Source organism: Leguminivora glycinivorella, chromosome 8, assembly GCF_023078275.1.
Source record: "Leguminivora glycinivorella isolate SPB_JAAS2020 chromosome 8, LegGlyc_1.1, whole genome shotgun sequence".
In the NCBI taxonomy this organism is placed as follows: domain Eukaryota; kingdom Metazoa; phylum Arthropoda; class Insecta; order Lepidoptera; family Tortricidae; genus Leguminivora; species Leguminivora glycinivorella.
The window spans coordinates 15,332,718-15,348,960 of NC_062978.1; the positions used below are offsets into that span (position 1 = coordinate 15,332,718).

General features: G+C 36.7%; 1 protein-coding gene across 4 annotated transcripts in view; it reads left to right on the forward strand.

Annotated features, from left to right (window-relative positions):
- LOC125228608 (transcriptional enhancer factor TEF-1) overlaps window positions 1–16,243 on the forward strand; it is an 80,668-nt gene that overhangs the window by 13,680 nt on the left and 50,745 nt on the right. Inside the window, exon 2 of one of the 4 annotated variants that reach the window (XM_048133251.1) lies at window positions 9,069–9,146. The exons of the other annotated variants lie outside the window; for them this stretch is intronic. Coding sequence (XP_047989208.1) covers window positions 9,113–9,146 — 34 coding nt within the window. The 5' untranslated portion in view covers window positions 9,069–9,112. The remainder of the gene's footprint in view (window positions 1–9,068; window positions 9,147–16,243) is intronic. 4 annotated transcript variants of the gene reach the window in all.

The following is a 16,243-nucleotide window of genomic DNA, read 5'->3' on the forward strand; positions in this document are numbered from 1 at the left end:
TTCATTACTTTTGCAGCGGCCGGCGAAATAACGATAGGAAAAAACTCGGCGTTTAATTAGATCGGTGTAATGAAGATAAAATGTAAGCAAGTACTTTTACAAGTTGCTTTATTTAAACAAACTGACTTTGGACTAGTGATGTGCAAGTTGCGGAAACTTTCCAAAAAATTTTTAAATTTCTTGAAAAATTCACGAAAATTTCACGAAAAATAAAGGGAATTTAAATTTATGAAATGGAAAGTTTCCATCCATACAATTGTCCATACAAAGTATGGAAAGTTTCCAAAGTTTTCCTATATGAAAATTTCAGAATTTTGGAAACTTTCCGTCGGCACATCAGTAGTACTTTGGACAAACCTGGACCGAAGAAATATTTTTTCTTTTTAGATGTGGAATCAAAATAATCGAATTAAGGAGATATTAAACCTTACATTTTATTAGGTACTCGTAACTAATGATATTATTAGAGAATAATGACTCATTCTCTACTAACTAATATTTATAATTAGTTCTCAATTATCTTTAAATTAATATTCAAGGCCTAGATATTTCTTTAACAACTGACGCACGTCTGTTATTTAAAAAAGTAAAGTTAATAACTCAAGTAATTGTTTTTTTTTTTCATAAATGAAGACTTCATTCGTGTAATTTTACAATTAATGGGCGAAACAATATTATTTAGGTACTCGTAGATAGGTCTCGTGACAATCGTAATTATGTATTTCATCCGCAATTTATACTTTATTTTATATTCTTATTGTATCGGGTAGGTATTACTAAAAAAATATTTCATTTAAAAAAATCGATTAATAGACTTATTTATACATTTAAAATAATATGGGGTAAATCGATTAATTAAATAGTCATTTATACATATAGCCATGATTGTCACGAAACAAAAATGAATTTCCTTTTCTATATTCCGTCCTAGATCAGATTTTAATTTCTGTTTCTAAATTGAATGTACGGCTGCTTGGGAAAATTAAGTACAATAAATACCATGAAGCAGATCTAAATGATTTCACTAACTCGACACGTGTGTGCGTTTCAATTGATTTCTCTGAAAATATGTGTTTATTTTATTAGATAAATAACTTTTAAGACTTTTATAGTACAAGGCACGTGGATACGATAAGTACCTATTATACATAATTCATTAAAACGTTTTAGCGCTTATAATGTCTGTTATTAATTAGCTATTACTTACCTTTTTATTTAAAAATTGTTAAGGTACATTTTGCTTCATAAGCATCATAAGCATTTATTACTTCTTTCATTGCACTTCTAGCCATATTATAACTTCATAAAAAGCTTACCTGCCTTCTTTACCTATTCAAGCTAGAATGAGAAAACCGTCGGCACTGAAATAGCCGTAAAAACAAAAAGTACCTAATAGAAAGCCAGCCAGTTAGTAACTTACTGCAAAATAGTAGTAAAAGATACCTAAGCTAAGGCTAAATCTATAAAAATAAATATTTATAGGTACAATGAACACGAGTTCTGTCAAAGCGTTCAAAACCGAAAGTAACTGAGTTTTATATTTTTGGCAAACGCAATCTCTTTTTATGCAATCTAGGCTTTAAACAAATTTCGCGTTGGAAATTGGGACGAACGTGAGTATTAACTAATAATATTATGGTAGCAACAACAAAGAACCTGACGATGTTTCGATTTTTTGACTTTCTGATTAAATTTTTGACTATTACTAGTATGATAGAAATGTTAAAATACGAGTATCTACTTACATATATTATGTAAAATTGGGCAAGTGGATATTAGATCTGGTCAAAATTGCGCAGATATAAATCTAATTGGCTTTTTATTTCACGAAGTTTGTCTTCAAGGCAAGATAAATCATTGCGATTTGTCCAATATCAATATTGCAAAAACATTTGGATGTTTCGGCAACTGCAATAATTTATATAGGCTGTTATGAATCTATATTTTATATACCTACCTAAAATTTGAATGCCATTTCTAGATCCTATCGTTATTAAGGGTCGGCTGAATAATTATATTTTATTACAGCATCAAGTTTCCGTAATGTTAGTTCAAATGTCTTTGACAAAGTTACGAAAATGTGATAAAAAAAATACTAATTTGAATTGGATAATTAATAGGCATTAGCCAACGTTGGTCACCCTTTCAAAATAAATACATATATGTAATTAGACTTATATTGACCGGGATATAGACCGTGATAACTTTTTGATTTTTGTCGAGCTCCCGATATTTTGACGCAGTTGCATGCATCATGCCCACTTTTTTTTAATGTCTATATTTAAGTTTAGGGTCTCGCTTTCAGTACGGGCGGCTGATAACTCTTGTTACTTTATTTGATATATTTGCTGTTTATAATATTTTTACTGTCTTAATAGTCATCATGCTCACTCTAATAAAAATAACCGTGACTTATTACATTTATCTTCCTTATCCCAACTTCGTTATAAGACTTAAGACGGGAAGCAAGTAATAAAGGAGCAGGAGTAACTTCGCTCGTGAAACATGCTCTTACAAAACAGCGCGATGTTTTAGCCTTCTCCATTCTCAGCTCCAAAGATTGATGAGGCGTCCTGCTTGCTACGAGCCCGCGCGGCTGTCGCACTATAAATTAAAACCAACTCAAATTAGAAGCCGCATTATAAAATCTACTAGCGTCCTGCTCGTTTGTTCGCGGGGATCCTGTGTGAGACAAGGATAAAAGTAGTGGCAATACGACAGGACTGCTTTTTGTTATTCCACGACGAGACTTACCGTTAAGTTCAGATACATTTCGCTGACGGAGACATCAAGATAGGACACGAACTCGAATAGAGTTGCAAGCTGCCTATGGCGCATAACTGACTTCGTATAGCTTACGTGTATTTGGATATGACTAGAATTGAATAAAATAAATAAATAAAGAATTGTACTAGTAATAAGTTAAAATAAATGTAATATTTCAATTTAAATGTTCATATTATCATATTAATAATTCGTCAAATAATGCGTTGCATTGATATTGGCAGGCATCCACTATCTAACACAAAGCCATTAACTAGAAATTTAAACATGTACATATATTTTCTAAAGCTTTAAATACTGAGATTAGTGTTTTAGGAATTTATAGGTAAGTCACGGGCAAGCAATAAGTAAATTTTCAAATAAAGATGCAAGATTCTGCAAGGTTAGGATTTCGAGTTTATGATTCGATAAATGTATCGATGGGATTCAGGCAGGCAATCGTGGTCGCGCGATAAATAATATAACATAGGCCGTCCCTTTCGCACTATTTGTAAGTGCGATAGGGACGGCCTGATGTTTTATCGTTTATCGCGCGACCATGCTATCGGTGCAGACGACACAAACACCCCTTCAAAGTGAAGCAAAGAAAAGCGTCCTATAGGTAATTAGATATGTTTGTTTCCCACCATTTTAGATAATATCCTCGTAAAACCGGAAAATTACGCGTCAATATAAGCCTATCAGTTATCAGTGTAATTTTCATTTTACAAAGAGATACAAAACCTAACTGCAATACATATATGAACGATTATGAACATTTTCATTGACTCCTAAATAATACTGTTTACTCAAGGTTTGCAAAGCGAATATATAAATACCTTTAATAAATAACCATGACAAGCTACCTCGAAACCTCAATAACGCACCATGAAAAGAAGTATTCCTTACTTATTTAGGTTAAAAATTATACGTCCCACCAAGTATGCGACCGAAGCGATCTGACCAGATTACTTCGTCGGCCGTGGAGTATCTGCAATCGGTAAATGGTTAGTTTAAAGTCTCGATATGCGAGGCATTCCCGTGGAATGCAACCAACGCTATGCTGTACTTATATGTGCTCGGCGGACTGAATTTTTTCTTATCGTCGATGCATTTTCTGCAAGTTTTCAATGCGAGCGACATGGACGCGCTGCTACGCAGTAATGTCTAGTCCCGCCGTCCGATTTTATATTTTTTTCACGTTGCCTCCTCCTACCTACTGGCCAGTTAGCTACAGGATGTTCTGTGTAAGCCATTCCACTTTTTAAATATGTAATTGCCTAAATTTTTAATCTTTACCAAGGACTTGAGTGATTGAAGTCATTTTAAATTATTTCAACCATGCCGTCATTTGCGAAAGACACGTGCAAGAAAATGATGATTATGGTGGTTTTAAAATCATGTTAATCAGCGAAGTTTACCCTTTACAGACTTTCTGAATGAATGTGCATCTACTAGGAGTATTTAAGATTTTTCTAGAAATGCCATCAAGTCGGATCGTTCTGGACTCAAGAATTGATAATCGGTTACGGTGTGGATTGGTTAGTTTTTCAGTGAGCGGAGGAGTATTAGCCGCAGTAATAACCCCCGTCATCCATCACGGGCTGCAATCGTCCCGCTGTCAATTCTATTCCGGGCTCCGTTTTCGCTAATGATTCGCCGCCGTGAGATAGCTCGACATTTACAAAGGCCGGTTGTGCCGACGATTTGCATGTACAAATCGCTTCTTGATCTCCTTCTTGCATCGACGTATTTATATTGGAGTTGGCACGGCTTAGTGTTATTGTTAGTTTTTCATTGATATCAAATGCGATAGTATTTTTCGTGATCCGACACGGTGTTTCTTTGCATGTAAACCTATTCAAAAATGTACCATCAAGTAGCAGGTTTTCAACTACGACATTTCGTTCCCTTATGTAAAAGTCCGCTTCGCAACTCCATATTAAAGCATCAACCGAGCTCGTTTTCAACTTATTTCATAGGAATAAATCGTTGTGTATGCCGGACTGCGTTCCACATGCGAGAGTTTATAATTTATTTGCGTGGCAGTTTTCTGGCGACGATTTTCCCACAGGGGCGGCGTCTCAAACGAGCCGCTCCCGCCCTTTATGTGGTTTTTTGTGGCGGCACAAAATGCCCCGGTGGAAAACATTCAGTGATAACTGGCAACAATCGCAGCCGCCCGGATGCTCTCGCCCATTCCGCGCATACCACGCTGGACCCAACCATACTTTTTCATCCGATGCACCAGCGACTGAGCACTCTTGAGCCTCGTAACTGGACAAGTCATTAGAATTGTTAATAAGAGTTATTAACCGGACCGTATTTTTAAAATAAAAAAGTACTTGTGTCCAGTTTATCTGAATCGGAAATCTTTGTTTAGGCGCCGATTAAAATCACAACTGCTTCCAAGAACACATTTATTAAATGGTCCTCGTTCTCTTGCTACACGAGGACGAGGATAAACAAGATGCCAATGAATTACCTAAATAGCAAATGTATAAAAAGAACAAAATTCGAGATGAACATTTATTTATGGTGATAATTATAAAATAAATGTAAACTACGGAACACGACAAGTATTTTCCAGAACTATTAAAGGATACCTGCGATTTCAATGTCAAGTACAGTTTTCCATAATTTGTACATTAACTAATAATGGTCGCTCTAATACCAAGAGCGTTTGGTGTCGGCGTGGCAGTTCATTAGCGGAGCGCGCTTCAGTCCAACGTATTTCATTGTTCTATTGTTTTATTTGCCCCTGTCCGGGACTCGGTGCTTACTGAGAGATATACAGTTCTTATGTAAGTTTAACATAGCTCGACAAAAAAATCACAGTCACTTAAAAAACGTAGGTATGCCCCTGATTATAGAAATAAAAATCATTTATTCGTGACAAGTGACAACAGAAATTATTTACACATAACACAAAAAGACGGGTACATGTATATATTTGCCACGAAATGGTCCCGACTCAGCATGGTGTTAGCCGGGGAGGGCCAACGCTGATCTTCAGTCGGGGCCATTGCGAGTGGAAACACGGAAATATAAACTACCTACAACTATATTATGATAAAACTACAGCACTATTTACTGCACTTTGCACACTTTACGTTTGTGAAAGAACGCGTGAGCTCTTAGAGACGTATTTTGTCTCGCCGAAGTAAAAGAAACGTTTTATTAATATGCTATTGTTTCCTAATCGTCGGTCTAGATTTGATACGGCGATAAGTCTCCATTAAAACATGAAGTTTACGTGGTAAGTCCCAGCCGGTAGTGTTTCTCGACCAAAACGCGTAGCCGCTAGATCTGAAGCCCGATTCGTGTTATCTTTTCGGTCGATCGCGATCCGACTGACATTACTCCGCCGCTGAGAGGCTAAGATGTCGATTTTTCGACTCGTAAACCAGCCGTTCTTGACAAGCGACGGTAAATAAAATATAAGAACGTTTGGTAACGGCCATTCTAAAATTCTGAAGCCTCTAACATGAGTGTTTGATTATATGTAACAATACGTTACTCGATAGCGTACACGTCACAGAATTTTTTTTTTGGTAAGTGGCCGGTTAGGGCGCTGTTCACTTTATCCATACAATGAATTTCATTGTACATATTTATTCTAAAACGTCAAAGACCCTAACAGTCAGAAGCGTGTATAAATATGAGTACAAACACATTGCCAAATAATGTGAAAGTAAATCTTTTGAATGAACAGATGATCATTATTTTTGATGCAAGAAAGACAAATGTTAGTCTTTACTTTTCAATGTTTTAAGCCATTCATTGCGTGGTGACATGCTGCCGTACAAATCTCACGCTAGCTAGATGTATCACCGTTCCAGTTTGCTGATAATAAATCGTATGTTTAGCGACGCGGTGACTTGTATAATTAACAATAGCGGCATTATACGAGATTTCCAAACTAAGCACAACGCAGATCGTTTGTCACGACGCAAATTGCTATTTATGAGGATTATCTGTTCTTGAATGGCGTAAATCGTTTTGTAACTCAGCGTTAGCTTTGTTGCAAGCGAGTTTGCGGCGAGAGACCGAACCCAGGTTCAGCTTGTAAGGAATAGACCTCCACACTATTCGCTTTATAAATAAAATGCCTCTCTATGGTTCACTTCACGTAATATTCCAACCGCAAACGGTATCGTGGACTGGGGTGAATATCGATGGCGGGGCTGAAAGGTGACTAAACCGAGAATGACAATCTGTTCAAATAGGTTCCAAATTCAAAAACAACACAAATGGTTCCAGGATCCGAGAGGATACAACAAAAATATAGTAGTTTTAGTGGTTACATAATAGTTATTTGTTATACAAGGGGGCAAAGTTGTATTTTAACGCCGAGTGTGGAATTGAAAAAAGAGCAAGTGAAAGGATTCTATAGTTGAACCACGAGCGAAGCGAGTGGTTCGAGAATAGAATCCTGAACTTGCGAGTTTTTTAACACACGAGAAGTAAAATACATTTGCACCCGAGTGTAACACAAAACTTTTCCCCTCACTATAGCGAGGAAACTACAACAACGCAAAAAATACGTTTGTCACTGCTTCCATTAGTTCCACAGGTGGTAAATCATCTTTATTACTAGATTCACCTACTTTTATCAGTTTTAAAGCAGTTAATTTGACTTTATTCAAGGTCAAATTACTTTACCCACTAGTGGATAAAATGCGTTTTTACCCGCTGGTATTAAAGGACAAAACACGTGTTTCCGAGCTAGTGAGGGGAAAAAATAATTACCTAGGCCTATACGTAATACCAAAGAGGATCGAGTATTATAGAGTCGCTACTGCTACTGTCGAAGTAAAATGTGGAATCACAGTGCATAGACTGCCATCTCTTGACACAGGCTTAAAAATTTTGAACCTCTTTGACAATTTGGCCCATATTCTTAGCTTGATATGTTTTAAAATGTCAAATATTAATATTAGCGCCATCTAGCTGAGCGTACCCCAAAGGTGTAATCGTAATGCCATCTAGGCCACCGTACCTTTTTCTGTATGGTACTGAGGTACGTTTTTTTCTTAGACTTTATCTGTCTATACGGAGTTATATATGTCTTTGATAATACCTAATTCTTGTAAGTTTAGAAGACTTGCTGTAAGTTAAGAAATTATTTTTCCAATTCTGTCAAGTTATGTAGGTACCATACCACAATAGATCAGAACCCACAGTTTAACAATAAGGCTTTATGCTGGTTGACGGTATACCTCATAAATAAAGCATTGCTATTTAGCTAACAATCGAGCTCCGATGGGCATTTGGTCAGATTCCTAGGCAGGCAGCCGTGGCAGGCACGTGTGCTCGCCTCCGCATGCCTCGAGCCGAATATGCAACCCTTGCACCGTGAATTTTGCCCCTATGTCGAATATTCCATGCACATCGGGATAATGTAGGCGAGTAATGCAGGATGCGGATTACCATTTCACGCAGTTGCCGCGTCTGATAGCGTAAATGCCACTTATGCAGTGTTGTTGCTAGTGATTAATAACGGACGGGAGTACTGTAATGATTATATTTTGATGTAGCGACTACTGGTTATAAGACATAAGTACTAGTAATTATCTATTAATAGTAATAATCTGCGGCTTATTAATGATCATTATCGAACAGCAGATAATTCATGTTGTTTTGAGTAATTGTTATCAAGTAGCGGTATGGTCATAGCCGAAATTAAAAATATGAAATGGAGAGACGAAATTACATATTTCAGCGACAATGTTATTGGTGGCACAAGAATATCTTAATATTTTCGAGACAAGCATGTTATAAAATAAACATATAATTATTGAATAAACAAGACTTCTCCTTCAGTCTCACTGTCACTAAAATACCGGTTGAAAACGGTGAATTGCCTACTATTTTCAGTGACAATTTTCTGAATTCGAACGCCGTGAGATTCAAAAATCGGCCCCCAATGCACAAAAACTTTTTTTGGATTTTTAATGAAAGAAAAGTAATAAAACATTGCTATTATGAAACAAATTATCTAAATTCGAAACCTTCATAGCAAAAATACGCAACAATTTTATTCTCTTCAGACAAAATATTTTTTTTTATATACAGGTGTACTCGGGTAATTCCGAACGTCAAAACCCGTCGGTAAATTCCGAAAAGGGACCCTTATTACTATCGAATCACGGGTGATTATCATTTGAATTTCGGAATTATCCGATTAACGGCATTACCCGATTACACCTTACACATTGTTCTTTCCCCTAGACTTAAGGATTGCCATGAAAATCCGCTTCTAGATTATTATATCCAACTACATTGTGTTTTATTCGTTTTAGGTAAGTGACAAATGGGATCGTATCTGCCGTGATTGGGTACAATCATGATGCATCCAGCTGGGTACTACGCCAATCTTGGTAAGACACACAACTTTCTTACATCACCTTTTAGATGATAACCGACGATTGTTCCATGAAAATTAAATACTTTGAACATAATCAATCAGTAATAAAAAATCTGCGTTTGTTAGATCCCAGATACTAAATTCACAAGAAAGTATAAAAGTACCAGTGGCGGAGAGTGTCCTAGTAGATGCCATTGTCAATCAATGTGACAGAACGGTGTCCTCTATTGAGCGTGTCGAGAATTGGCCCTTTTACCTTAAGTAAGTAAGTAAGTAAGTAAATATTCTTTATTGCACCATTTTACATGTTATATGTATACAGAATGTTTAGTGAGAGTATAACTAAAATATTTCCAGCTCAGTAGAAAACCAATCAATACATTGAAACTATAGGCAACTTGACTTAAAATAATTGTACATTGTGCAACAAGGGGAGGAAGTTGAATATTACTAACGAGAGTAAGTTAAATCGCGACAGCTTGCCGGAGCGATTTAAAGACTCGAGTTTGTAATATTCATACTCCCCGAGTTACACACAATGTTTTTCATCACACTCGCAATGTAAAAAATATGTAAATAGATGTAAAAAATTTAAGTACAGTACTAGAAATTTCATAACTCCCTTGGGAGAACGATTTTTCTATTACTCATGCTCTGCCTGCTTAACTAACTAAATGCATTAGAAAGAAACAAAACGCTGTAACACGTGGCGTTGCAAGTTGTTTGGTAGTTCTAATCAAGTTTTCTTGCCAATCCTTTATCACGAGGCAGGTTTTATCAAACGCCGGTTCCGCGAAATCATTGTTAATCTTAGTCAAGCGTTCGTGACGTCAGGCCACTGATAATGCCAACAAGAATTATAGACGCAATTCGTCTAGGTAGCACTTAATACTTCCCGAAAATTTACGGCAAAGTTAAAGATTTATTTTTATTTTAAAGTTTCGTGCTTACTTCGTGAAGTTGGATAGGTGTATTTATGTACTAAATAATGTGAAGAAAATAAGCATTCAATTCAAACTATATTATACAAATTACAATCTTAAAAGATATACAAATATTTGGGCAATGAAACAGTAGCATCGTGAAAATTTAAAATGTACGAAAGCTAAGAATGTTTTTCCTCTATTTCTATTAGTTAGGTAGGTACTCGAAAATGTAACCGACGACTTAAATAATCAATTCACCTAAGTAGAACATAAAAAAAATAGTTACTTAATCAATATTACACGTACCTAGTTAATGAATACTTGTTCCTGTTCGACAGATCTGTTGATAAAAATAAATATCTCTAATATAGTAAATAGAATATACAATTTGAATTTATCCATGTTTATCTTTGAATTTATCAGTGTTTACCTATGCTAATTTAGGTATCTGTCACATCTTACCGAGTAAGTAACATCTTTTTGTTGAGTTTTGAATAAATGCCAGTGTATATCTTGGCACCTATTTCTAGAAGTACATATTCATATTAAATGTAAATATCTACGTTAACCTTTTGGTAAGAAGTAAAGTAAGTACCTAAGTAAGTATAAAGGAAAATTTGTATTTAATTTTCAACCCTTTTTTTATAATAATGAAAGAGTAAACTAATGTACTTATGTGTAACTTTTGATAATCTTATTTAAGAAATTCTAAGAATAAGGTACAGCGGGGCAAATCTCGACTGGGGGGCAATTGTAACTAATCCATTTTTTCCATTATTACACCACGATGTTGAGTTCTAAATGTATCTGTTATGGACCAAGTGATTAATAAGGGCATTATGTATAATGCCCGGGCATTATGAATAATGCCTAGCTGTATTGGGCAAAGTGATTAATCATTGTCTAGACGCCATTTTTTATCACATTGCCCGGTCATTATGATAATGCTACGTGATCGTTGGGCAAATTGATAATAAGTTTAACAAGTTTTTCTGAACGCCATTTTTTATCACATTGCCCGGGCATTATGATACTGCTACGTGATTGTTGGGCAATTTGATAATAAGTTTAATAAGTATACTGGGTGTTTCCTAACAAATAATGAAATGTAAATTGCGCTTTCTTGAATAAGCATACTTTTTAACCGCCGCCCTTAAATCTCAAGGAAGGTGGTTCTCAATTCGTCTGTATTTTTTATGTTTGTTCTACGATGTCTCCGCCGTTACTGGACCGATTTAGATTTTTTTTTGATTGAATACAGATTGGTCTCATTTTTAACAGAACCCAGTTCTGATGATGGATCCTGGAGAAATCGAGGGAACTCCTCAAATCTGAAAGGCATACATATAGTGATTTTTATGTTTTTAAAGGAACAGCATGCAATTACTTACGCATTCTGCAGAGCTAGTTCATCATCTAAGTTTATTAACAATTGGTTTTTGACACCTAAAGTGCTATTTTATCCCTCTACTAGCGAGAAAGGGACACTTGGACATACCTACTAAACAAACTAGGCGTTTCACCATCTTTGCCATGCGTGAAAGTACACTTTTATGATAGCGCTTACCAGTAGCTATGTCTATCTATGTCTCACTAAGGCTCGAAGCGAGCTCTGATCTGTGGTCTATGTCGGACTTGTCGTTTAACTCTAAATCATTGATTATAAGTCCTAATCTTAGCCATCCTTGACATCGAGAGGTCCTGCGGCACTGCAGGCAGCTCGCGACGGTATCCTTTGTAGTTTAATATGAAACTGCATACAGTCTCTTGAACAGATCGGCACGAAAGTCTGCTGAAGCTGCGCCAATCCATCTATTAGCTTTGCTACATGTTTTATTATTACTCTGCCCGGGACGGGCACTATGTATAATTCCCGGGCGAAATTGAGCTATTCGGTATGTTATTATCACTTTGCCCAACAGAGGATAGGCATTATGTATAATTCCCGGGCAAAATTCTGCTATTCGGTGTGTCTTTTGCATATCTCTGGATCGTGGACATGCGTGGACCTTTGGGAGGCATGCGTGGGGCCAAAGCCAACAGCACAGAGGCCTTTTAAGACATTTTAATGTAAAGGCAAGGTATACACGTGGCGGATACCACCCCAAACGTAGATGGTCCCCGCGAGGTGCAAAGACTATTGCAGTGCAGCACTTTTATGCTACGATGGGAGTTAAAGTCATGGGTTATTGTTTTATAAGTTGGATGAACTGGATAGAAGGCTATGGGAGGAAACTATCGGGCACCTGACAATAAGTCTCACAATTGTAAAAGACAGGCGGTGACTTGCCAACTCATTGAGTGGGCCCTGCAAAACGGCCGCACACACGGTGCGACAACAGAGCAACACTTAAAGAGTGGCTGAAAGGTTGTCGAGAGGTGAGACTGCGGTATCCAGATACCGGTGATCCGTTCAGCAGGCCGCCGACGTTATGACACTTTCCCATTTATAGTCTGGATTCTCAATACTCTGTAATTTTCTTTGTGTAAATAAAATAAAGAATCTCTATTCTTGGGCAAAATTCAGTTATTTGGTGTGTTATTATTACTTTGCCCAACAGAGGATGGGCACTATGTATAATGCCCGGGCAAAATTCAGCTATTCGGTATGTTATTATCACTTTGCCCAACAGAGGATGGGCATTATGTATAATGCCCGGGCAAAATTCAGCTATTCGATGTGTTATTATTACTTTGCCCAACAGAGGATGGGCATTATGTATAATGCCCGGGCGATTTAATTATTTGAATAGTTATTATCAAACTGCCCACTCACAATGGGCATTATTCACAATGCCCGGGCATTATGTATAGTGCCCGATTTATCACTTGGTCCATAACATATCCACTGAACACGCCTACCATTATAACCGGTGAAAACTCTATTTAATAATGCAAATATTGTAAAACATAGAAAAAATGGACCAGTTACATTTGCCCCCAGTCGAAATTTGCCCCGCTGTACCTTATCAATTTTGCTTACTAAAGCAAGTATAAACATTTCAAATTATCCTGGTTTATTTTTTTCGTTAAATAAAATGTGAGTGAACGAGTGCCTTCACATGCAACTGTTGATGTTTAATCCGTCCAAATCCATACAAATCCTGTTCTTAAAATAAACTAGCGTCGAAGTAACCCCTAGCTCGCACCGTTACCCTCCTAACACAAACAGTGGCAATTCAGCACATTTGCACTTGGCTTAATGGCTCCACTCCGTTCCTAGTGAACTCTGTTCCAATTGATTGGCCAATTAGATACCACTAATGCGCGCCCCATTCCTGGAACAATTTGGGAGAACGCGATCAATCCTTTAGGAAAGAGTAGACATTTCGGAAAGGTATAAAATCGAAATATCTATACTATCTATAGTTTAGTCAGATTAAACGATTTTGATAGTACAAATTGTGAGAATTATTTTACATGTCATGATTTAATAGAAGTTTGAAGACACACTTTCTGGTCTGACTCTATCATGTGATTCTGATTAATAACACTACTCGTCGGTACTGTTTTAGTTTGTAAGAAGCCTTTTCCTCTCGTGGATGTTGTAGAAGTCGATTGTGGGATATGAGTTCCATTGTGGTGTGGCCTGTGGGCGATGGGCTGACAACCTGTCGCTGCACCATCACAATTCCGTTTTTGTTCGATCCCTTAATTGGCAAGAGTGGCACTGAAGCTTGGGAATAAACGTAAGTCTATGTATGTAAGCAGGCCAATAATCCTTTTTTTTTACAATTATATTTGCAAAGTTTGTAAAAGTCGTAAGTGTTGCCCATAGGTTACAAATAAAACGTCAAACTCAGCAAACCATTTGCCATGAGCTATATTCGCGTCAACGTTGGGTTAGACCCGTCTACTATCGCAAGGAATAACCATAAAATTATGATTTATAAACGTCGACTCACCATTGCCTCGTGTAATAAAATCGGCGCCATAGCCATGTGCGACTTAGCCGTGCCATTTCTTTAGTGCTATACGATACCTAAACATATTTATGTTCCACGCATAAAGCTATTATAATAGATTATTTTTTATTGTGAAAAATTATAGGCTTATATCATATCAATGTTGGTATTTTAAAACTAATTAAGTCCTAAGTTATCGACGAAATTATTTTGAAAAGACAATATTCACGAGTATGAGCAGTTTTTGTGTTAGGTATTGAATGGAGATGGAAACATTAATTTGTTATTTTTACCTTGCACTATAAACTACAAATTTAAAAACGATAATAAGTAAATAAACAAACTAGGTAAATCTTAGCATATAAAATATTCCAAGAAACGGATCTTTACAGCGAAAAGCTAAACGCGAAGTTTGTTTACTCGCGAGTGACCTAAGGCCTTAAACATGGATAATGAAGAGCCGGGAAGTGCAGAGGATGCAGTGAGCGCAGCATGCAAGCGGGGCACTTTGGACGCCTCCACCGGCAACGTGACATAACACCGCTCGCCCCGCCCACGCGGTCTCGCTCCCTCGCCAGGCGTGCGAGCGAGACGCCAACACTCCCTCCGCCAAAGCCTCCGCGCTCTACTGTTTCTAAGAAAAGCCAACTGTTATTATCCGCCGCGGATTGTTTTCGACCTCTCGCGGCTCCCATGAATGAACGCGGCGCTCGCAGGTGTGCACCCCAGCGCTGAATTTCGACAGCAATTACCCACTTCTAAATTCGTATAGTTGCAAGCCAATCTTGAACACGCAACGCGATAATTTTCAGTGGCCAGAGCGTTACGCTTTCGGCTAATCGCGGGGCTCCACAGGAAGTTGCGGTCCGAAAACGATGTGGCGTTTTACTTCGATTTGCATTTATAATGTTCATTGAACATGCTCCTTTCACGAAGAGCCATCATCCTACCCCTTCAGCGGCTATCAATCACACACCTATTGGCACTAATACGTGAGATAATTTAGGCATGTGTGGGAAGATTTGGTCGACGTTGCCAATGATTGGATAATCACATTAATTCAGTCGCATTAGGTATTGACTCATTCATTGGTGTATGATATGATAGATGCACGTCAATGAACAATATGTAATTAACGTAATTTAACTAGAGCAGAAACTCATCAGTACTTCAATACGATCAGTCAATCACAGATTTGATAATGTGAACACAAAATATAATTGATTATACATTTAATTAAATTTCATATTTCAGGACCCTCATTGATCATGAAATTTTCATAGGTAAATGTTTTTTTTTTTCTGGTAGGCAGAGCACATGCAACTGCTCCAGTTTCATTTCAATTAAGGGATTGATAGAAACCGAGTTTGTAAAAAGCTGGTTGGTTAAAACTAGTGTACGCCCTTTCCGGATCTGATCCAAACCGAAACTAAATCCTATCAAGATTGTTTCTATGGCAGGCGTATAATATTAGTAGGGATCATCTTTCTAGTATATTCTATTAATTAAATCAATTAGGTTTCACAGATAGACCTGATTATTACTAAAGTTGATTAGTGATAATCTAGCCTGAATCCAACTTTTATATTATATTAATATGATTTAGTTTCTGGACAGCTGACAAAAAGTCATGTATTACGTACCAATAAATAATTTAAATTATAACTTCTTAACAAATTTTGATTTATGGTTACTTATGTCTGACTACGTAAATAGATTTCCTGGCCTGTCACATTAGCTAAATGATTGTGTTTTAGATTTTAAATTTATGACATCATTAGCGACACTGGCTTTGCTAAAATTTAGTTGTATTTAGTTATCAAGCCGTCATTTCTTTTTTTATTACGTAAATTTAAAACATATTTATAAAAACGATATAATGTTATTTAGTAAGTACACTTTTGTATAAATATACTGTGGTTACCAGCTGTCACCTTTATTTTACTTAACAATAAAGGCTATTGAAAATTTTAGAGCAATTGAGTGGGTAATCCGTAATTAAAACAAAATCGTAACTAATAAAAAATGCATTATATGCATGGAAGATGATGACGTCTTTCACATCATCTCAGCATTCTTAGCAAAGGAAAAAAAACATGAGTAGAATGGATAATATTATTCACATGAATGTTTATTGATAGCGTAATTCCTTTATCTGCATGCGATCTTTTTGCAGTGCTATCAGTTACTAGCGATGAAAGATACCAATCCAATTACTTAAACACCGATAAGGAGAGAAAGCAATATGATATGATAGCCATTCATAGTGTGGAGCTGGG